Consider the following 24,376-nt stretch of genomic DNA (forward strand, 5'->3'; position numbering starts at 1 on the left):
ACTTCGGAGGCCCAGGAGGAAAGGACTGTGCACAATTTTAAATCAGAAATCTAACGCTTAGGTTAGTAGTGTCAGGTTAAAGGCTCACCCATTCCCCAAAGCTAATTCGGTTCTGAACGGTCCCATGGGTGTCTAGCTGAACAGAAGCAGCTAGGAAACCTTAGCAGGCCGAAGCCCAGCCTGGGGAATTGCTGGGACTCCGTGCCAGAGGCTGAGGCTCACCCCAGACTTGGTATCAGATAATACCAACTGCTAGTCTGGATTTCCAGGACTAATCTACTCGAGGTTGGAACTTCCAGGTTCCCTGGTGTCTGTGCTATAGAGTGGGAGGACTCTGGGCTTTGTAGATTCACGCTGTGGTTGGCTACTATCATATTTAATAACACACAGAAAGAGTTCATTCGTAGCAATGATTCATAGGGAAGGGGAACAGAAGCATGGTGGGGGGGTTACCTAAGAGGAAGTAGAAAGCATTCTAAATTTTCTAGAGATGTAGTTATCACAAGTTTCTTTTTCTTGTAATTCTAACGTGAGTTTCTTAAATGTGTTTGCAGGTTCTCTAAATTTTAAAGACATTCTATCAATAGTAGCTCTTAAGCACCTGTATTTACTCAGAAGGCTCTTTGGTTTCAAAAGCAGTTCCTTCCCATCTCATCCCCCTCTGACCCTTCTCACCCTGAAACTACTCACATCACTCCTTTCTTCTATGGAGAAATGCGAAGTCTGCCTCTACATAACTTCTTAAAAACTCAGGATGACTTCTATTAGGGCAATCCATCCCCAACTCACTATATTTTAACTTTGATTCAAAACGGTTCTCCAGGGAAAGAAAAATCCTGACACCCTCCCTCCCCCACATACACACAAATAAACAAATAAAGACTTTAGCATTCACACCAGAATTTAGGACTACGCTTATATTCTACACTAAACACAAATGAACACTAATTTTACCAAAGTTCACCTCAGTGCAAGTTCCTTCAGGACTCACTCAGCACTTGAGGCAGTCTGGGGTTACTGTCTGAATTGCAAAATACACCATTTGCCCAGAAACTGCTCTCAGCTCAAATGCAAACTGCTTACAAAACATGTGTAAACCATGCTTAAAACAGGCTGCACGCATCCACAAAAATCCACTCAAAGCAAAGGTAAGTGGAAAAAAAGCATCGCAAATTGGGCTTCTCTTTAAAAACTGGAGGCACTTTTACAGTGTTTCCAAAAGGTAATTGCTTTTTACTTCAGTAAAAGTCGCTTTATGTGACTGGGAGAAGGAGTTGATTTTTTTTTTTTCCCTTTAAACCGAGTGTATAACAGTATTCAGTTAGAAAACTGGGTGGGTGGGAGAGCCCACTGGCAAAATCTAACTCAATCACCAGGCCCCGGCGCCCTGCAGAGGCCCACCCAACACACGAGCTAAAATGGAGCCCGAATTTCCTCTCAGACGGAGGGTAGTCGCGCGAGGTCAGGGTCAAGGTCACCAGCAGGGCAGGCTGCAGCTGCCCGGCTGCATACCCACAACGGGAGGGAAGGCGTTCCATCTCCGTCACCACTGAACAGATAAATCCCTTCTCCGCTCCTACCCTCCCTCTCACCCCGCCAAGATTTTTTTTTTTTTTTTTTTTTAAGGAGAGAAGAAAGGAAAATGACCAAATAACCTCACCGCCCCGGTTTTCGCACACCAGCTCATCAGCGCCCGAAGTTGCCATCTAAGGGCAAGTTCGCAGAGAACACTGAAGCCCGTTTGGTCCGAGCGGGGCAAGCCTCCCCCGACCGCCGCCCCGCTCCCCAGGATTCCTGCCTCCCGTCCCTGCCCCCGCGCGCCCCCGAAAAGAGCTGGGAAGCGCGGCGGGCCGGCCATGTGCACGCACACACTTCCACCAACTGCTGCGAGTTTTCTGTGAATCGCGGCGCGGAGCCTCCCAACTCGCCCTCCCCGACTCCGCCGCCTGCTTCCCTCGCACAAAATTTCCCTACACACGCAGCCGCCTGCGAGCGATTTCATGTGCATATATATTACATATGTGATATTATCCTCAGAACCTCTAGCGGGCAGGCGAAGAAAGGACTGCACAGGGGCATTTTTTTTTTTTTTTTTTTTTTTTTTAAAGGAAGGGGAAAAAAAGCACAACCCAAGCTCTGTGCGTCGACTCCTGCGTACCGGGAAGGGGAAAGAAAGAGGAATGTTTGCCGAGCGGGCAGCCTGCAAGTGCCCTTGCTCGCCACTTCGGCCGCGGCCCGGGTGACACGGAGGCGCCGGGGGGCGCCCGGCCCGAGTCACCCGCGCCCCCTGCCCGTCCCCGCGGGCCGGCACCGCCGCGGAGATTTCGCGAGGGGGAGATCGATCGCGCTGCCTGTCTGCAGCGGAAACGCACACGCTCACACAACCCGAGCCCGAGACACCATAACCTTAACCCTTCCCCCACCCTCCGTGAACTTCAGGTGACCGACCACGTCGGCCTGACACCCCGGCGGGCGGGCGCTCCGGCTCCGCTCCCGCCCCCAGCCCGGGTTTTGCAGGATCGGGCTCCGAGCAGCGCCAAACCGCCGAGAGAGGGGAGCAGTGCGGGGTGGGGGGGTCGGGGGGGAAGAGAAGAGAAATTGACCCTCCGTCTCCCCCGACCCCTCCCTCCGGCGCCTCCGGCGTCCCCTCCTCCCCGTCACCCCGCCCCACGCCTTCTCCCCTGCCCCCTCCTCCCTGCATTCAAGGAGCCGGGCGGCCCCGGGGGATATTTTTAGTTGCTTCTTTCTCCTTCACTTTTAGCTTTAGCAGCATCTCGGAACACTCAAAGCGGAGAAAGATGGGGGTGGGGGGTGGGGGGTTGAGCTGGAGAGGGAGTGGGGGAAAAGTTAAGAGACTCGCAAAGAAAAGCCGGAGGGAGGGCGGAGAGGGACCGGGGGCGCGGGTGGAGGAGGGGACGGGGACCGGGCCGTGCCGGCGGGTGTGTGTCTCCAGTTGGTGTGTGTGGCTGCAGCCGGGGAGGGCTACGATGCACTTTAGTCCTGGACTCTGCTCAGGCTCGCTGGGGAGGGGGGTCTGAGAGCCCGAGTCTCGCCCGGCTCCGTCTGCTCCGACTGACCCCGCATTTTATTGCGGCCAGGAGCCCTGCTCCTCCCTCCCCTCGGCTCTGCAGGGACCTCGCGCGCCGCGAGCCGCCCTGCCTCCTGCCTCCGCCTCGGCGCAGCTCCCGCACCCCACATCCGCCCGCCGCTGCCCGGCCTCGCCCCCCGCCCGGCCGCCCCGCGCCCCGGCGCGCCCCCTCGCCCCGGCGCCGCGGGAGCAGCCGCCCGGCGGCGCGTGTGTACCCGTGTGTTTGTGTGCGGTGCCCCCACACCCTCCTCGCCGCTCCCGCCTCGCCCGCCCCCGACTCCCCTCCTCCGCCGCCACCTCCGCCTCCTCCTGCCGCCGCCGCTGCCGCCGGCGGCTCCGGGGCCGACCAACCCCGGCGCAACCTTTAGCTGGAGACGGACCTCTCCCTGGATCCCGTCCCCGGCAGGCGGCCGCGCGCCCTCGCTCCGACACCCCCAAACGCCGTGGCACGGCCCCCCAGCCCTCCGCGCGCCCCGACCCCCGCACCCTCGGGCACCGGGGATCCGCAAGGAATTTTCTTTTTTTTTTTTTTTAAAGATTCCAACCTCTCCCACCTCCCCTCCACCCCCGATTAAAAAAAAAAACCCGGCATCCACACTACTCCCCTCCTCCCGTCTCTTGCCCCCTCCCCCCAGCCACCCGGAGTGAGGAGGGGGAGGGGGAGGGAAAGGGGAAAAAAGCCCGATCGCAAGGAAAAAAAGAGGGGGGTGAGAGAAAGAAAGAAAAAGAGAGAGAGAATAGAAAGGGCACGGAGCTGATCATCACCAACATGGCTGCCTCAGCATAGACCTAAGCGAGGAGTAACCCGGGCTGTGTCTTTGTCGGTTTCACCTCTGTAACCCTAAACTAATGCAGAAAACAACGGAGGAGGCTGCGGAGAGGAAAGAGGAGAGGGAGGGCGAGAAAATGGCACGAGAGGAGGTGGAGAAGGGATGACTTACGTGAGGGAAGGCGCTTGGGCTGCTCCTGCTTCCTCCTGGGCATTTTCCCCCTTTTCTCACATTCTCCTCCTTGGTTAATGTGAGATCAAATAAACCCCCGTGGGGGCAGAGAGGCAGACACTGGCAGGAGCGGGGAGGTACTTGGGGGGCGGGCGGGCGGGCAGGGGGAAACCCCTTCTCTCCGGTGTGTGCAATGGGTTGAAGCTTGTTTCCTGGAGCCAGAAGAGGGGTTTTCTTCTTTTCTTTCCTTTCTTTTTTTTTTTTTTCTTTTCCCTTTTTTTTTTTTTTTTTTTTAATTTTTTGGTCGTGCACCTGGCTTGTCCCCGAGCGTAATATTCTTCAATGGAAACAGATCTAATAGGTGTGAGTGTGTGTGCATGCCCTGTGCTCGCGTGTGTGATGGGAGGTATAAATAAATGAGTGCCGGTGCCGCGGCGTCTATGGCCGCGCTGTGTCTCCGAGCCCCTAACACTAATGTCGGGATCAAAGGGCAGCGGCGGCGGCAGCACAGCTCGCAGCTCGCTCTCTTGCTCTCTCTCTCTCTCTCTTTCTCGCTCTCTCTCTCCTCTCGCGCTCTCTCTCCCTCTGTCACACACACACACTCACACACACACACACAGAGGCACAGACTGAAGGAAAGAGCGAGAGCTAGACACGCGCACACACACACAGCAAAGAGGAAGGTGCCCTGAGGCTCCCAGGACCGACTCAGCCTGGGATTTGCAACCGCTCTGTCTGCAAAGAATGGGGGGCGCGCGTGCGGGGGTGGGATGGACTTCTGCGAATTTATCCCGCTACTCGCCAGATCTAGGGGGAGAAAAAGTTTTTCCCACTCTTGAAACGAAGATTAGTTCATTATTCTTCTTGATTTGTCCAGAGGAAAAAAGGGTTTTCTCTTAACTTTCTTTTTGTTGATTAAACTGCATTTTGTTCTGTATAAAAATTCTTCAGGCTTTTGCCACTCAAAGAACTACTCTCTCACCTCATCACCTGAAGTCTGTGGAGGTGACAGTCTTCCACGCACTCTCCAAAAACGTTCCAATAAAAATAACGACAATAAAAAGATAACATATGGTGAAATCAGTAACTATGTGGATGGACTACGCGCCCGGTTTTGAACTGTCCAGTGGAGTTAAAACTGGAAAATGCCTAAATGAAAATTACAGCTCCTTGACAAAGGGGGGATAAATAAGATTAGGTCACCCCTGATGGTTGATTTAACTGCTACATGATACTCCTACAGTGCACACAACAATCTTGACTTCTGAAATTTACTTTTTTCCCTGCTATAATGGAGGTGTGTGAAGCTTACCCTAAAGCAATTCCAGTTTGCATTATGAGCTCAATATAGCAGTTTTCATTAACTGATACATACTTTCATTACTTTACAAATCACACATCTTTCTTCAAAGAGAGACATAAAGGGGAAAAAATAGAAAAGGATGGGTCTCACTCCAGCACAAAAGGTATTTGGTGAAAGAGGACTGTTCTCTTTGTGACTTGCAGTCATTTGGATAAAAGTTCACTCAGAGGTTGTTAATGATTTAAACTCCAAAATCTGCTACTATAATTGAAGTAAAAAACGGTCTGAAGAAGAGTTGTTTCATAAAACTCTCTTTGTAAGAGAAAACTTTGAACTTAGCAGAATACATTATATGTCATGAGTCAGATGTAGCGAAAAAATAAAAAAGGTGCATTATTTAACTACATCTTCCCTTTTTAGCTTTTTAAAACCTCTGACTCATCATCTTATTATGTTAAATATTTTCTTACAAATTTTAAAATAGACTTTTTCATCAAAGAAGGTGGAGGCACGGCAAAGATACAGAACATTAAAATGACACTCCATACACTTACATGGATAGATAACGCCTCTTTGAGGTTCTGACTGAATTTTCACAACTGGAGTGGTGTTCAAGACAGTGATGGAGGTTAATTCTGTAAACACCCCTTCAAAAATAACAATAAGCTTTCATATTGCACGCTTTTCTTAGAGAAGCTTAAAAAGTATTTTATCTCCCAAAAGATGTTTTTCATTGATAGTGAAATCTCAGGATGAAACTCTCACTGCCACCTCCCCCGAAAGACCTAGCTTCCCAGCGACAAGTAATGCTATCTGAAGCAGGTTTTGAAACACCTGCTTGAATTCAATCTAAAACCAAACAGAGAGCAGTCAGGTTTGAAATGGAGCATCAGTGCTTAAACCAACTCTTACTTGAATATAGGCTTAAGTGAACTGATGGGCTTCTCTGTTAGATCAGTGGTAAAGCAGACTCGGGTTCAATCCCTGGGTTGGGAAGATCCCTTGGAGAAGGGAATGGCAACCCACTCCAGTATTCTTGCCTGGAAAATCCCATGGACAGAGGAGCCTGGCAGGCTACAGTCCATGGGGTCTCGAAGAATTGGATACAACTAAGCGACTAGACAGCAACAAACTGGTAGTTAAGTCTCCTCAAGTTCCAACTTGAAGTAGAACTATCTTCCAACCCAGATCAGATTCAACGTAGGCCATGATTTTTGACTACCATCAGTAGCATTGGGCATGATATTAGTATATGAATGGTAAATTAGATAAATTTTTACATTGACTCATTGCCTTGAACATGTAGCATCTCTTAACCTAACACAAGATCAGCAGAATGGTCACAGCACTTCACCACTGCTCACTCCAAGCCTCTAGCTGAGCTTTGGAGGACTATCTGCACAGACACACCATCACCTCTTTTTGAATTGCCAGCTCTTTCCAATGCTTCAGTTCAGTTCAGCTCAGTTGCTCAATCGTGTCCGAGTCTTTGCGACCCCATGCTTAGTACCTTATAAAAGAAAACACACTTTAGGCCTTTCCTCAAAGTAGAGTGCATTTCCTGCAACCTTTTAAAGGCATGCAGACAAATGCTATCAACATTTAATTATATAGGTGTTCTATCAACAGCCAAAACCATTTTTAATTGAATTTGTTCATACCTCTGCCTCTTTCCAAAAATCATTTGAGGTAGCGCACAGCAACAGAAAATGGAAATAAGGACAGAACAACTTATGTTTTAATCTCAGCTTGGAATCTCGGCTACAAAGCACCCGTCAAGGGCCCTGCATCTCCCCCTCAAAACCTAGATGTTTAGGGAACACAAACTAATTTTAGCATTTGACTAACCTAAAAATATTAGGAAGATAAATAGCTGGAGGTTACTATAATGGATTTCAAAATCAAGCGGATAAATAATTCGGGAAATATGTACCTTTTGGATGCCTTTTCCCATGAACTTGGATTACTGTTGACTATGGTCATCAAGTTGTAATATTCTATATGATTCACCCTTGTGGCCCAAGCTTTTGAAAGCATATTTTATCTTAATAATTAGAGTACTCTCTCTACCTCCATCTCTATCACCTCTCAAATGTAAGATTAAGATGGATTTTCTCAGAATTGTACATTCTAAGATGATGTTTCATAAACACTCACTCTTCTAGGAGTAATTCTGTCCTTCCCCAAATATTCCTAAGGGTGGTAGACAGGGGAGCACCCTCCCTAGAATAATGTGTGGGCTAGAGAAGTCCCTGAGATCAAAACTCTTTTCAGAATATTATTTGCCCTTTTATCTGTGTTGACTGATGCTTAAAAGAAATGGTAATAAAATGCAGGCAACTTAGCAGCTCAAATCAAGACAATGACACAAAAATGTGTTGTATCAGTGGTCATTCTCTTCTTCACTTAGAGAAAACAGAAGAGGTTCATTTAAGAATGTCCTTGATGGAGCAGTAAAAGTTATTAATTTTATTAAATCTCAACCCTTGAGTGCAAGACTTTTAAATATATTCTTTGTGACAGAATGTTAGGTACATATAAAGTACTTGTGCTGCACACTGAAGTACATCGTTATCTCAAGGAAAATCACTCTTGAGATGGTTTGATATAGCTGCTTTTTCCATGGAATATTATTTTTACTTGAAAGAATGACTGACAAACTGTGATTATTCAAACTTGAGTATTTCTCCAAAAATGAATGAAGTGAGCCTGTAACTTCAAAGAAAACAATTCATGATATTTTTTGGTAATGATAACATTTGTAGTTAGGAGTGAAAATTAGAATTTTAGACAACTGTGTCTATCATTGTGACTTTCAACAGCTTCCTGATATAGACTTTCCTGATGAGATTCATAGTGATATTAATGAATGTGACTTTTTGATATTGTGTCAACCTTTTGGAAGAACTGAAGAACTCAGTATTTTCCAAATGACCAAAACAAGATGTTGCAAAATCATATTGTAGTAAAGATCTATTTAAAGTACAAGATAAACCAAAGGATTTTAACTTAACAGTGTAAAAAGGTCATTGATATGGTTTCAAATTTCACAGTCAGTAACTTTTAAGAAACTACCACTCATGAAGTTTTAGTGTTACATCAAAGAAAAATATCTACAATTATCTGAAAAAGCTATTAAAATCTTCCTCCTTTCTTCAACTACATATCTGTGTGAGGCTTCATTGTCCTCTTGTGTATCTTTAACCAAAGCAACATATCACAACCGATTGAATGCAAAAGCAGATAGGAGAATCCAGCTTGTCTTCTAGTAAGCCAGACATTGTAGAGATTTGCAGAAATGTAAACTAATGCCACTCTTGTCACTAACTTTTTTTGTTTTGAAAAATATATTTTTCATAAGAATGTGTTAACTTGAATTACACTTACTGTTGTCATTATATAGGAATTAATAAATAACTATTTTAGAAATTCCACAGTTGTTATGTAGTATATATCAAGTCATAACCCACATAAACAACAGTTCTTCGGAATCCTCAATAATTTTAAGCATATAAAAGATCCCCAATTCCATAAAGTTTGAGAACCACTGCCCTAGAAATAAGTTGAGATACAATTAAGGGACAAAAGAAATTCTATGGGTATTTTACTTGTCTCCAAACCCAATTGTAAATATGCTACACTTCTGAAAAAATGAAGCCCTCTTATCTCCAGGAGATGAAAGTTGGTTCTGTGGGTCCCAAGACTGGCTTCTCTTATGTGATTTCTCATGAAATGCAGAGAGTATATATTAGAATTCTCCAGAGAAAACCCAGTTAAAAGAATTTGCCTGCAATGCAGGAGACACATGAGACACAGGTGTGATCCCTAGATCTGGAAGAGCCTCTGGAGGAGGGCATGGCAATCCACTCCAGTACTCTTGCCCGGAGAATCCCATGGACAGAGGAGCCTGGAGGGCTACAGTCCACAGGGTTACACAGAGTGGGACTCAACTGAAGCAGCTGGGCACGCACTTTTTCATTCATTCATTTACTTATTTATTCATTACAGATTGACTCATGAGGTTATGGAGGCCAAGAAGTCCCATGACCTGCCAACTGTCAGAGAACAGGAAAGCCAATAGTATAATTCAGTCAGAGGCAAACGGCCCAAGAACTGAATTCAAAAGGCTGAAAACCAGGAGCGGCAGTGTCCAAGGTCGGGAGGAGAGGGATGTTTCAGTTCAAGTAGCGAGACTGAATTTGCCTTTCCTCTGCCATTTTGTTCTATTCAGGCCCTCTGTGGGTTGGACTATGCCTACCTTCGCTGGTGAGGACAATCTTTTCTACTCAGTCTATGGATTTAAATGCTCATTTCTTCTGGAAACACCCTCACATACACACCTAGAAGTATTAATAATACCAGCTATTCTGGGCATCCCTTAGCCCACCCAGTTGTATGGACACATAAAATGAACTATCATAGAGGGCAGGCTTCCCTCATAGCTCAGTTGGTAAAGAATCTGCCTGCAATACAGGAGTCCCCAGTTTGATTCCTGGGTCGGGAAGATCCCCTGGAGAAGGGATAGGCTACCCACTCCAGTATTCTTGGGCTTCCCTTGTGGCTCAGCTGGAAAAGAATCCTCCTGCAGTGCGGGAGACCTGGCTTTGATCCCTGGGTTGGGAAGATCCCCTGGAGAAGGAAAAGGCTACACACTCCAGTATTCTGGTCTAGAGAATTCTATGGATTGTATAGTCCATGGGGTTGCAAAGAGTCGGACACGACTGAGCGACTTTCACTTCACTTCATAGAGGACAAGTAGGTATTCAGCAAGTGCTGTTGGTACAGGTTGTTCAGCTGGGTGGAGAGGCTGGTTACTCTGAACAGAGGACCCAACCCTCTTCCAATCTCAGACCCCTTAGGACAAGAACATCACCTCTCTCTCTTTCTCAAGGCCTGAGCTATCTGCCTCAAGAGTTAAAACAGGGACTCTCTTAACCCCCAAAGTGCTCCAAGTCTGACATTTTAAATAATGAGTGCCTGTCCCAAGGCAGAGATATGGGTCTGGCGTCTCTCCTGGCCTGAACCTCACATGTTGTAAATCAGTATCTGGTGACAATGACCAGCCATCACACACAGAGAGGGGAGGCCTTTGTTATCATGTGTGCATATGTTCTGAAGAGGCCAGGGCCTAGCTGGGATCAGCAAGTTTTATCACAATTTGGATTCACTGTGTTTTCAAAGGTTGTGGATGGACAGGCATGTGATCTGACAGAGAACCTGGCAAAGGTAACATTTCTGGGCATTTTGGAGGTCTTCCATCCAAATTCTTATGCTTGGGGTCTTTCCCTTAAACTTCTTCCCCATAGTTCTCCAACTCAACACCATCTTAGAGTACAAGTCATATTTAGATTTAGTAAGTTCCTGATCTCTGCCCTCTGTGATCTTTATTTCTCTTACCTTCCTATAGTGACTGAGTTACTCAGTCTTTCCTTATTTATTCCAAGCTTGAACCCCAACTGAATCTTAAGCCCCTGTCTCCCAAGTCTCATTGCTAGGATTCATAACGTATCTATCAGTTTAGCTTCCCTGAGTCTCATTTTTTTTAATCTGCAATGGATTAAAAAACTCCCCTAAGCAACTGCCCCCCACCACCATTTTCATGCATTTTTCCAGCTGATTTGTCTGGTCACTTAATGTACTTCTTTGCTGCGTGACCCAGTCACCCTCTGACCTGCCTCAAATCATACTGCTGTCTCCTTGCAAGACTTGCCTTGTGGCTTCTCTCAGAGCCGCTCTCTGGCTACAGTCATCTCTGATTCAGTGTCTCTACAATGTCTGTCTTCCTTGAGTCGGTTCTTCTTGCCATCTTCTTCTCCCACCATGGAGAGAGCACCCAGGGCCTCTCGGTAAGGTTGTTTACCCAACTCCCAGGTCAAGGAATGCCCTGCTTAGACTATAGCATCGTAGGGCCTACTGCTTACAAGAATAACACAGAACAGAATGATAACACTTTCCCATTCATGATTGTTAGTGATCAGCAAATAAAATGGGAGCAGAAACCAATCAGAAATTTTTCTGTGGGTTTCCCTATATTCTTTCCTCCGTGATTGCTATCTTTGTAGTCAGTAGTCACACCCATCTGCCTCTATCCTTTTGTGATTTTGCCAAATTTTAGGTAGTCAGATATCTCACTGACAGAAAAACCAATTTACCTTGAGCTTCAGCAGTGTCTTCTTGGTTATTGAAGGATGGCTATTTCTTTTTTATTGGATTACAAGTCATTTCATACAAAACAGCAAATGATAATGCCATGGGAATCAGCTATTACATGCTCTCTCACTTTCATCACTTAATCTCATACTTTATTATTTTTAATAAAGAGGTAAATAGAGCTTCGAATTAGAATCACAGAACTTTGTGGCCAGAAGGTACTTGCAGACCACTTGGTTTATCCCCGGTATTTCACAGACAAAGAACTTAGAGGGACTGAAATAGTGGGGGGTGATGCATCTACCTGAGTTCTCATTAGCAGCTGTCTGCTATTCCAGAAAAGTAGAGCTCAAACATAGGATAATGTGATGGCTTCTTTGTCCAGCCTAATGGATTTAAACAAACCTACAAGAACTTACAAGCATTTAATATAGCAACACACAAAATGAGGAAACTGAGTGCCTTTAAATATTGTACCTGGAAAACTCAGCCTAGATTTATTATTTTGCTAGCTTCTGGAAGGTTCTTTTAAATATGAATAAAGGACAGCTGTGGGGACTACAAGAAACTTAAAATTACAAAGAAAAATTCACAAATCGTAGCGATAAACTCTACCTAGAGAATACAGATGCTGTTGATAAAAAATGGAAATCTTCAAAATAAAAGCAGAGGAGAGGAAGTTATCATTCTGAGCAGAAACGTTATAAACATTTCAAAATAAAATGTTTATACCATCATGAAGAGAGTATTTATGAAGCCCAACTTCAGACCCCGTGTTACCCCATGGTACACTTGGCCTTGGCTAATTGTCTTACAGAAGTCTTTCAGTGAGGGTCATAGGTACTTTGGAAGGATGTCAATGTACCAGTGCAAATGTATTACCCTTAAGGCAGAAACCATGAGTCACCAGCCCAGCTCCCTGACAGCAGGTCAAAGGGTCATTTTCACGTTGGAAGAATGGGCCCTCTTATGGCAGCAGCTTTGAAAACCTCATTCTCCCTCCACGTTGCATTCATGAGTCCCATTCAAGGGACACCGGGAAAGTGGAACATTGTGAAATGTTCAGGATCAAAAAAAAATGATACCTCCTAATTGCTCAAAACAACAGAGAGGAACAGCATGGCTAAACCACAATACACACACTTGTCTTGGCATCTGAAGCCCGACTGGTTCAGCAAGTGTCCTCTTAGTAAATAGACTCTGGTGAACAGATTAACAAGTTCGTGTGGAGTTACACTCTGACAGAGGAGCTGCACCGGGACATTTTACTGTGGGAAACCAGGGACCCAGGGGACTGGCCGCCATACAGCTCCTGCTGAAGATGTCCTAAAAAACAGACTCCAGGCATCGCAGGAATTACTGAATTTCCAAAGGTCATGCCTCTAGAAATTTGCACCTCAGGAGGTGCGAGCTCCTTTTGCGCCAGGTTGTTTGTTGTTTTAGAGAAAGGTTAGGTTGCTTCAGGCATTTTTCTTTCTTTCTTTTTTTTTCCTTTAACATATTCCAACTTCTCAGAGACTTTGTTTCTTTGTAGGGTGTCTATGAGAAGCTTTGTTGTGCCTTGGCATAATATAAATGTTTTGTCCAGCAGTATTTCTGTCTGAGATCAACACAGTGACATATGGCAAAGCAGGGATGGGGGAGGGCACACTCTACCAACAAGGGCTGTCTAATTCATCTTCACATCGACTCTTTGAACCATTTCTTTTTTTTTTTTCACTTAATGGCTGGGGAAACTGAGGCACACCCTTTTAAGACACTACTCAAGGTCACTTTCACTTGCGGCTATAGACATTATAATTTGATGACCAGTGTTCTCTCGCCATCAATCAGGCAGAAACTCTAGGAACAGATGGGCCAGGTGTCATGCCCTAGAGGCCAAGAGGTTCCAGCTTCTTCTAAAACTGAAGAATAGTTGATTTACAATGTTCTGTTAATTTCTACTGTGCAGCAAAGTGACTCTGTTATACATAATATGTACATTTTTTTTCACATTCTTCTCTATTATAGGTTATTACAGGCTATTGAATATGCTATACGGTAGGACCTTGTTGTCCATCCATTCTATGTAAGAGGCTCTAACTTTTTGTCTAGGGAGAAGGGATAAGCCTAGATGCCCTGGTACTCTCTCCAGGAAATGTTGTTTCCAGTTCCCTGAAAGACAAGTATGAGTTCCCATGTAGACATCCACTGTTACAAAAAAAGAAAGTCATCTCTGCAAGCAACCAGAATGGTGACCAGCAGAGATGGACGTGGACCTCATTGTTGAGATTGCATTGTACTGGCTTGTCCATCTTCGCCTCCTCCATTCTCCTCGCTCCCTGCCAGATTCCAAGCCCTAGGAACTGATATCACCCAACCTCTCTGTCCGGCTTGATGTACAGTTGGCTCAGCCAATAGGAGGTATACTTGTGGGAGGGAAAATAGTAGGAGGGCAGAGGGGTAGGCATATTTCTTTTTTCTTCCTCCCTGCTTTGATGCCTTGTCTCTGAGTGTAGCTTTATCTCTTCATGAATACAGTGCAGCTCTGACATCACTGAACTTGGGATAGATTATTTCCTCCCCTTGTTTTTTCAGCCTTAGATGTGGTATTGGCTTTCCATCATTGCCAGCCTCTGGATGCCTCATCAGCCCTCATATATTCTTATAACCTAAACTCACCCACATCCCAATAAGCAGTCCCTTGGTTAAAGACTCATCATTTGAATTATCTGAGGTGAATTTCATTCACTGCCCAAATCTGGGCTGATCCAAGCTCCTTTCATTCATTCCCCAAATATTTAATAACCATTGTCTTTAGTCGCTCAGTCGTGCCTTACTCTTTGCAACCCCATGGACTGTAGGCTCCTCTGTTCATGGCAATTCTCCAGGCAAGAATACTGGATTGGGTTGCCATACATGCTCCCAGCAGATCTTCCCAACCCAGGGGTTGAACCCAGGTCTCCTGAATTGCAGGCAGATTGTTTACCATCTGAGCCACTAGGGAAGCCCTTAATAAGCATTACTCTGAGCCAAACACCACACAAACTATTGGGAATGCCATGGCGAGCAAATAGATATTATCCGTGACCCTGAGAATTTACAGAACTCCAAGGCTTATTTTAGTTAACCCTTCTTTGCTATTTCCCATTAAACTAACCCCTACCACCACCTTTTTTGTGGTTTTTAAAGTATGGGAATTTTCCAGGTCAGCCAAGAACTCTGAGAACAGGGAACAAAGCTACATGAGAGGTAACAATAGACCCTGACCCAATATTGGCTTCCCAGATGGCGCTAGTGGTAAGGAATATGCATGCCAATGCAGTAGACACAAGAGACCCAGGGTCAATCCCTGGGTTGGGAAGATCCCCTGGAGAAGGAAATGGTAACCCACTCCAGTATACTTGCCTGGAAAAATCCCATGGACAAAGAAGCCTGGTGGGCTACAGTCCGTGGGGTTGTAAAGAGTCAGATGCAACTGAGCACTTGTGAGCTCAATTGGCCTGATATTAGGCACGTAATTAGTAGAAGCTATGAACTGAACTTTGCCTCCCCCAAAATTTCTATGTTGAAGCCCTCAGTGTGATGATATTTAGAGTTGGTGCCTTTGGGAGGTAATTAGATTTACATAAAGTCATGAGGCTGAGCTACTCAAGACGGGATTATTGCCCTTTGAGAAAGAGACACCAAAGAGTTCTCATTTTCTCTGCCTCTTTGTCTCTCTCTTCCTCCTTCTCAGGAAAGGCCATGTGAGGACACAGCAGTCTGATAACCAACTGCAAGCCAAGAGGAGAGTCCTCACCAGAACCTGGGCATGCTGACATCCTCATCTCAGACCTCCCAGTCTCCAGGACTGTGAGAAAATAGACATCTTTTGTTTGAGCCACCCAGTATATGGTATGTTGTTATGGCAGCCTCAGTTGATTGATACAGTAGATGAAAAAAAAGCAAACAGAATCAGTTTCCCAAAGGAAGTCTTGACCCTCTGCAATCTAGGACCATATCAGTTCTGAGCTCTGAATAAATTCCGAGTGACCTAAACAGAATTGCCAAGTGGGCCATATTTGTCTCTAGGACCCTTTCCTTACATTTCCTCTGTCCTTTCTCCTACCCCCACGTCCACATGTTTGGTGACTTTTTACCCTCTCAGCACTCCTTTTAGCCCTGGAACACCCACTGTGCTGCTTACCAAACCTACCCTCTCCTTCTTTTCTTTTGGCCATGTTTTGAGGTTTGCAAGATCTTGGTTCCTTGACCAGGGACTGAACCCATGCTCCCTGCAGTGGAAGCGTGGAGTCTGAACCACTGGATGGCTAGGGATGTCCGCAGACCTACTCCTTGCTGACAGGAGGAGCTCACAGTCTTTCTTCATCCAGAATACAACTGCTCCCTTGTTTCCCATCTCCCAAGGTAGCATCATGCTTTTATTTCCCCCAAAATGATAGCCAGTGGAATAAAGAGGGCTATTCATTTTTTTTCTTTATTACTTTGGGCATTATTGAAATATATTGCCATAATTAAAGTTTTTTTTTAATTTAAAAATTGTAGGCAGTTAAGTGTATTAGCTGCTCTATGCCAGTGTCTTCAACAGTGCAAATAGCTTATACTTTTGTTTCTTCCAATAGAGATACACATAAAGGAGCCCAAAAGTACAAGATGTCACAGAATAAACATGGCCATCTTTCTGGAATGCTCCTTTCACTCAAATATTTGTTGGCAGAGAGTTACGTAATTTAATGTTCAAATAACTTAAAACATGCTTTAGGTACCTTGGGCTTTCTCCTAGAAAATGGGTAATGACGGCATTGTCTTTTCCCTAGGACACCGACTTAAAGGAATCCAGTGTGTGAAGCCATGAGCCCAGTAATCGTTCCTTGTGGCACAGACTCTGTCATGAGGGCCAAACTCTAAATGCATTTTAAGTTACAATTCAAGGTCTTGGGACTTCCCTGGCAGTCCAGTGGTTAAGACTCTGGCTTCCAGCGCAGGGGGTGTAGGTTCGATCGCTGGTTGGGGCATTAGCATCCTGCATGCTGCAGGGCGCGGCCAAAAATGAAAGAACACTGGAGTGGTAGCCATTCCCCACTCCAGGGGATCTTCCCGACCCAGGGATCGAACCTGGGTCTCCCGGATTGCAGACAGATTCTTTCCTGTCTAAGCCACCAGGGAAGCCCAAATACCTACACACAACATTGTAAATCAACTACACTTCAATAAAAAAATTTTTTTAATGCAAGGTCTCAAAGAAATTTTTCCCGGAACCCTCTTCAGGCTCTATCCCTACATTCCCAGAGGATGAGTTTTCATTTTCTTTGGCTACTAGAGGAAAAGTTTGAATATATTACCTCTGCTTTCTAGACTCCCCATGCTTTATCCCAGAGCAGCAACTTTAATAGCAGGAATTTTAGGCATTGTGGCATTCATTCAGTTATAAATTTCACTTATAAAACATTTATTGAGGTTTTCATGATTTGATTTGTTTTAAACCAACCTATTCTCCCTCTTCAACCCCCATTGTTGTGCCCGAAACAAAATAAATGACCCAGTATTATTTGGCATTCATCTGACATAAATCATAACCCACGTTGGATTGCTTGCAAGTCTGTGTTACAGTCCTATGGAAAAAGTATAGTTCTCAGTGAGGACAGCTCTTTCCCTTTTAACACTTCTCTTTGTCTAAAACAGATAGGCAAGCAAAATCTAAAAATATAATAATAATATCAAAAGCAAAATTTATCTTATAAACCCGGACTTTCTCTGAATTCAGAGAAGGAATGTTACACCAGAAAACCATACCAAACCCAAACAAAACAAAGACCATATATACAAATTTTGATAATGTTTAACCAAGTCTTAGGTTGGAATCTTATCCTTGAAAGGACTAAGGTCACGAGACAAGTACAGTTGTCTCCATGCACTTTCAGTGAATGAATGCTTTTAGTTATACCCTATTTCAAGTACCTATGTCACCCTGTTAGTTACTATATCAGACAACACATTTATCTTGACATGAAACATACTCAATAATTAATAGCAGAGAATGCAGAGCAATAGCCAATAAACATCCCAGGCCAACTAAGCTTTGGGAAGACAGTATGAAAAAGGAAACGTGGTTGCTACTGTCATGAAGCCAATATAATGACAAGTCACTGTCTTTTTACTAAAAAGCATCTAAGGAAAACACACAAGGATTTAATCCAGTTATTTTTGTTTAAAAATTAACAAAACAAAATAACTAAATGTATGAATTTTGGGAAAAGTGATAAATGTGATAAAATCTATTTCAGATGCTTTGGTCAAAGAGTTTGTATCTTACTGAAAATTCTTTAGGTACATTGATCACCTCAATTCACAATTCATTTATAACTGAGAAACTTATCTAAATGGACAGCTAGGGTTGGAGGGTGGCGAGTGGGTTGCACACTGTTGAACAGGTCAGTGAGGCCACCTCTGGTTTCTCAGCTCCAAGAACTGTGGACCCTTTGTCACATGCCTTCCCATCTTTTAAGAGAAGCAGGAAATCTAAATTTTGTTTCAAAATCTCCAAGCAGTGAGACATATATACCAAACAAATTATCAGTTCAGTTCAGTTCAGTCGCTTAGTTGTGTCCAACTCTTTGCGACCCCATGGACTACAGCACACCAGGCCTCCCTGTCCATCACCAACTCCTGGAGTTTGCTCAAACTCATGTCCACTGAGTCAGTGATGCCGTCCAGCCATCTCATCCTCTGTCATCCCCTTCTCCTCCTGTCTTCAATCTTTCCCAGCATCAGGGTCTTTTCCAATGAGTCAGCTCTTCGCATGAGGCGGCCAAAGTTTTGGGAGTTTCAGCTTCAGCATCAGTTCTTCCAATGCATATTCAGGACTGATCTCCTTTAGGATGGACTGGTTGGATCTCCTTGCAGTCCAAGAGACTCTCAAGAGTCTTCTCCAACACCACAGTTCAAAAGCATCATTCTTTGGTGCTCAGCTTTCTTTATAGTCCAACTCTCACATCCATACATGACTACTGGAAAAACCATAGCTTTGACTAGACGGACCTTTGTTGGCAAAGTAATGTCTCTGCTTTTTAATAAGCTGTCTAGGTCGGTCATAGCTTTTCTTCCAAAGAGTAAGTGTCTTTTAATTTCATGGCTGTGGTCACCATCTGAAGTGATTTTGGAGTCTAAAAAAATAAAGCCCCTCACTGTTTCCCCATCTATTTGCCATGAAGTGATGGGACCAGATGCCATGATCTTAGTTTTCTGAATGTTGAGTTTTAAGCCAACTTTTCCCTCTCCTCTTTCACTTTCATCAAGAGGTTCTTTAGTTCTTCTTTGCTTTCTGCCATAAGGATGGTGTCATCAGCATATCTGAGGTTGTTGATATTTCTCCCAGCAATCTTGATTCCAGCTTGTGCTTCATCCAGCCCAACATTTCTCATGATGTGCTCTGCGTACAAGTTAAATAAGCAGGCTGACAGTATAGAGCCTTGATGCACATCTTTCCCAATCTGGAACCAGTCTGTTGTTGCATGTCCAGTTCTAACTGTTGCTTCTTGACCTGCATACAGATTTCTCAGGAAGCAGGTCAGGTGGTCTGGTATTCCCATCTCTTTCAGAATTTTCCACAGTTTGTTGTGATCTACAGTCAAGAGTCAATAAAGCAGAAGTAGATGTTTTTCTGGAACTCTCTTGCTTTTTGATGATTCAACAGATGTTGGCAATTTGATTTCTGGTTCCTCTGCCTTTTCTAAATCCAGCTTGAACATCTGGAAGTTCATGGTTCACATACTGTTGAAGTCTGGCTTGGAGAATTTCGAGCATTACTTTGCTAGTGTGTGAGATGAGTGCAATTGTGTAGTAGTTTGAGCATTCTTTGGCATTGCCTTTCTTTGGGGTTAGAAGAATTTTTTAGTTCTGTGACTGAATTTTTTAGTCCACAGATTTTTTTAGTCCTGTAACTAAATTTTTAGTCCACAGATTTTCTTGTCCTGTGCCCACTGCTGAGTTTTCCAAATTTGTTGGCCTATTGAGTGCAGCACTTTCACAGCATCATCTTTTAGGATTTGAAATAGCTCAACTGGAATTCCATTGCCTCCACTAGCTTTGTCTATAGTGATGCTTCCTTCTAAAGGACCACCTGACTTCACATTCCAGGATATCTGACTCTAGGTGAGTGATCACACCATTGTGGTTATCTGGGTCATGAAGATCTTTTTTATATAGTTCTTCTGTATTTTCTTACCACCTCTTCTTAATATCTTCTGCTTCTGTTAGAAGCAAATTGTATCATAGGTCAAATCTGTGGACCACCGTTTTCAGTCTCCCCTTTATATATGCATAGCTCCCAATTATTCATTGTAACTCAAACATCGTATTTAACTTATATACATCAGACCAAAAATAAATAAGGCCCTCAAATACCATGGTGTATTATAGATTCATAGACTCTTCACATGAGGAGTCAGTTAATACTTATCTAGTCTAACTTTCTAGTCTAACTTCTGATTTGGTCATCCCAAGTAATGAGGCTGACTGTTTCATTGGACTTCCCAGGTAGTGGTAAAGAACCCGCCTGCCAATGCAGGAGATGTAAGAGATGCAGTTTCAATCCCTCGGTTGGGAAGGTCCCCTGGAGGAGAGCGTGGCAACCCACTCCAGTATTCTTGCCTGGAGAGTCCCGTGGACAGAGGAGTGTAGTGGGCTACTGTCCATGGGGTTGCAAAGAGTCAGGCAGGACTGAGCAACTCAGCACGGCATCACACATCTCATTGGACAGAACTTACTGTGAGATGGTTCTTTTGTAGAGTCAGTCAAAATCTAACACTTCCCTCCCACTCATTAGGATGGTTATTATCAAGCAAACAATAAGTAATGGTGAGGAAGCAGAGAAATTAGAACTCTTATTAATGGCTGGTGTGGAAAGCAATATGGCAGTCTCAAATAATTAAATATATATTTAGCATTTGGTCCGGCAATCCCACAGGCTTCCCTGGTGGTTCGGTGGTATAGAACACACCTGTCAATGCAAAAGACATCAGTTTGATCCTTGGGTTGGGAAGATCTTCTGAAGAAGGAAATGGCAACCCACTCCAATATTCTTGCCTGGGAAACTCCATGGACAGAGGAGCCTGGGAGGCTACAGTCCATGAGGTCACAAAAGAGTTGGAGCTGACAGTAACTAAACAATAGCAACAACCCAGCAATCCCACTCCCAAGTATAAACTTGGAACAATTGAATATAGGGACTCAAAGTAGATATTTGTACACCTAAGTTCATAGCAGCATGATTCACAGTGGCCAAAAAGTGGAAATAATCCCAATTTCCATTGATGATTAAATGGTGGTGTAGACATACCATGGCATATTGTTCAGCTTTAAAAAGAAAGGAAACTCTGAGAATGCTACAACACGGAGGAAGCTTAAAGACTTTATGCTAAGTGAAATAAGCCTGACACAAAGGGGTAAAAGGCCATGTACTTCCACTCTTATGAACTACCTAGAGTAATCAGATTCATAGATACAGAAAACAGAATAGTGAATGCCAGGGATTGTGGAAAGGACAGAATAGGGAGGTATTTTTTTTTGTTGTTAATTCTATTTTTTAATTTATTTTGGTTGTGCTGGGTCTTCATTGCTGCGGGCTTTTCTCTAGTTGTGGCAATTGGCAGCTACTCTCTAGTTGTGATGTGCTGGCTTCTCACTGCAGTTTCTTCTCTTGTTGCAGAACACAGGCTCCAGGGTTCGGGGGCTTCAGTAGCCGTGGCTCATGGGCTCGGTAATTATGGCTCCCGGGCTCCAGAGCACAGGCTCAATAGTTATGGCATATGGGCTTAGTTGCTTCGTGGCATGTGAGATCTTCCCGGACTAGGGACCTTCTGCACTGGCAGGCGGATTCTTTACCACTGAGCCACCAGGGAGACCCAGGAGTTAATGTTCTTTTTAATGAGTACAGCCTCTCAGTTTGGGAGGATTTAAAAATTCTGGAGACATATCGTGGTGATGGTTGCACAACAACGTGAATATACTATTTAATGCCACTGAACTGTACACCTAAAATTGGTTGAGATGATTGATTTTATGTTTTATATATATATTACTACAATTAAAAAAATGTAAAAAAGAAATCTAGCATTTCTACTCTCTGCTCTTTCCTCTGCCCTCTGAAGCTACACTGTGCAGGTCTGCCCTTTCACATGACCATTCCTCAAATATTGGCAGAAAGCAGTCCTGGTACCTCACAAATTCCCTTTTAACTTAGCAATTTTCCTCCAGAGTCCGTCCAGTCTTTCTGGGCCCCTGCACCCAGGCCAGAACCTAGTGTGTGTGCAAAAGGTGGGGCAGGAGATGACCACCCCTACCCTGAAAGTAAAGTCTGGGAGGCCGCCTCTGATTGCAGGACTCAAGTGTTTTAGGTCTTATCTCATTTTCTTTGGGGCCTCAGAAGTTGGTTCACTTATTTGCAAATGCTAGCTAACCTCAAAGGGAAAAAGCAGAAAAAAGGAGACATCCAGAACTATTATTCCCTGATCAAGCAGTTTCAAAGCCCATCTATAAACAATGCTTTAATTTCTTTCTGGATTCTAGAACTGTGGCTTGAATGGATTTGAATTTCCACTGCGGATTAGCCTACAGTTGAAAAAGTCCCCGAAGAGGGCTTTCCAGGTCATCTGTGGACTTTACTGTCTAGAAGTTGTGTCCATCAGCGCCCCGATGAGGCTCAAAGAGGAGCCTGAAAGATGCTAAAACAAAACTTTTTTTTCCTCTACACTTTGCCACCCACTTTCCCAGCACTTTCATTACGGAAAGATAAAGGCCGTCTAGTAAGTTTAAAAGTTAAGATTTCCAACCGGGCTCCTCCTCCCCTTTGGTATCAATAAAAGCAATTGTCCCCCTTGCTGTAAAACCTTCTCTAACCCTAGAATATAGTGACTTTTAAATCTTATTTCTAATTTGCTATTTGCCCATCTAGGAGAATGTAATAAAAAGTGACTTTCTAAAGACGCTCTGACAAAAATCCGTGAGCCCTTTTGACCTGCCGGACTTTAAGGCATCCCAACTAATTTCCTTCTAAGAAGAAAGGCGGAAGAAAAAGCTTCCTTGCTCACACAGCCAGCTATGCAAAGGACCTTGAAAGGTCTGGGGGATGCTGGGAGCTCCCAGCTGGCCGGCTCGGGCTCCGGTTCCACTAGGTCATGTTCAATGTGAGTGTGTACAGAAGAGGAGGGAGGTGACCTCAATTGTCTCAACAGGATGTAGGACAGCATAGGGGCGAGGCAGCAAGTGGCCCAGGCCTTCGCTCTGAAGAGCTTTAAATATCACCGGTATTAGTAAATGAGCAGCTACAAGCCGTGTCATAAACTTTATGGGTTCACAACACGGTGTGACAAATCCTTCTTGAAATATTGGTTGTGGCTGAGGGATTCCTGAATGTGCTGGGCCTGGACGCAAGGCAGACGAGCCGGCAAGAAATGTCATTTGTCTCTCAGCCAAAGTCCATCCCCGGGTAGAGACATTATTACTTCTTCTTACTCACTACGATGACAACAAGACACGTTTTTATGGCATTTGGATATTGCAAAGTACTTCAACTTTGTTCTAAGTTATTCTGCTCCACAGTGAAGCAGGTGGAAGGTCAGAAGGGAAATACCAAGCTTAGACGTAGCAGCTGAGTCTCAAAATTTGGGTGGAGTTGGAAGCCCACAGGAAGTCTTCCTTTCCAAAATGGTATGTGTGCCTGCGTGCTCAGTCTTGTCCGACTTTTTGCGACCCTGTGGACTGTAGCCCACCAGGCTCCTCTGTCCACGGGGTTCTCCAGGCAAGAACGCTGGAGTGGGTTGCTGTGGCCTCTTCCAGGGGATCTTACCAACCCCTGCACATGATCAAACTCACATCTCCTGTGTCTTCTGCATCACAGATGGATTCTTTACCACTGAGCCACCAGGGAAGCCCTCTGAAATGGTATAGATGAATCTATACCATTCATGCAGGGCAGGAATAGAGACCCAGGGTAGGAATACCTACCCCTCCGCCCCCATCAAAAGAAGTTATACCTACCCACCCACCCACCCCACACCCCCCCAACCCCCCCACCAAAAGAAGTAATTGGTTCCTATTGCTGGAAATAGGATTGCTCCTATTGCGTTTTCAGCTTTTCAGCGATGGAAACCAATTACTTCTTTTGGTGGTGGTGGGAGGGGCAGTTGGTATAGCTGTGTTATTTCCACAACTAAGCGAAACAAATATCCCCCACCTCTAGGTCTTCCCTCCCACCCCCCATCCCATCCATCTAGGTCACACAGAGCCCCGAACTGAGCTCCTTGTGTGACACAGTAGGTTCCTGCTAGCTGTCTGTTTTACACGTGGCCCTGCACATTCTTCAGATCCCTATCTGCCAATGTTGCAATTGCAGACTTCAACAAAGTGTCAAAAAATCCGGAGCCCTGGGATTTTCACTTTGCCTCTTCTTTCCTTATTAGCAATTCATTCCTCAAGTCTCAGCTTCCAGCCAGGACTCCAGACTCTACCTGCCAGTTGGCTTAACCAGCTTCTCTGAATTCACTTCCGGTTCCTCCTCCCTCTGCTCAGACGCGCCTGATCACAAAGTCTTGCTTTTCCTTCAGCAAGATCTGTTCTTTCCTGCATCGTAGGGCCCAAGCCTGCATCATAACAGGTTCTTCCGTTAAAAAATTTCAAGTTAAATTTTATGACTGCATGGGTATAAGGATGAACGGATTAATGTCACGTATTAAACTAGTCCCTTTGATCTGAAATTTTATGTTTCCTTTCAGATTTTAAAATGAACTAACACATTTTCATCAGCTCCTAAAGGAATTGTGGCCCTGTGTCTACTGGGCCTGGTGGAGAAGTCAGCCCTGAGGTCTTCGCATGTGCCGTTCCCTCTGCTAGAAGTGCTCTTCCCCCAGATAATCA

The 24,376-nt window shown here is 44.7% G+C and overlaps 1 protein-coding gene across 3 annotated transcripts in view; it reads right to left on the reverse strand.

Moving 5' to 3' along the window:
• Positions 1-4,576, reverse strand: part of ZNF827 (zinc finger protein 827) — a 186,844-nt gene extending 182,268 nt beyond the window's left edge. For 2 of the 3 annotated variants that reach the window (XM_065904481.1, XM_065904482.1), the window contains exon 1: positions 4,030-4,576. In XM_065904481.1, the coding sequence (XP_065760553.1) occupies positions 4,030-4,072 (43 nt within the window). In that variant the 5' untranslated portion in view covers positions 4,073-4,576. The remainder of the gene's footprint in view (positions 1-4,029) is intronic. The other variant, XM_065904478.1, reaches the window with a different exon arrangement.
• Between the last annotated feature and the right edge of the window lie 19,800 nt (positions 4,577-24,376).

The sequence above is a fragment of the Muntiacus reevesi genome, chromosome 13 (assembly GCF_963930625.1).
Source record: "Muntiacus reevesi chromosome 13, mMunRee1.1, whole genome shotgun sequence".
Classification (NCBI taxonomy): Eukaryota; Metazoa; Chordata; class Mammalia; order Artiodactyla; family Cervidae; genus Muntiacus; species Muntiacus reevesi.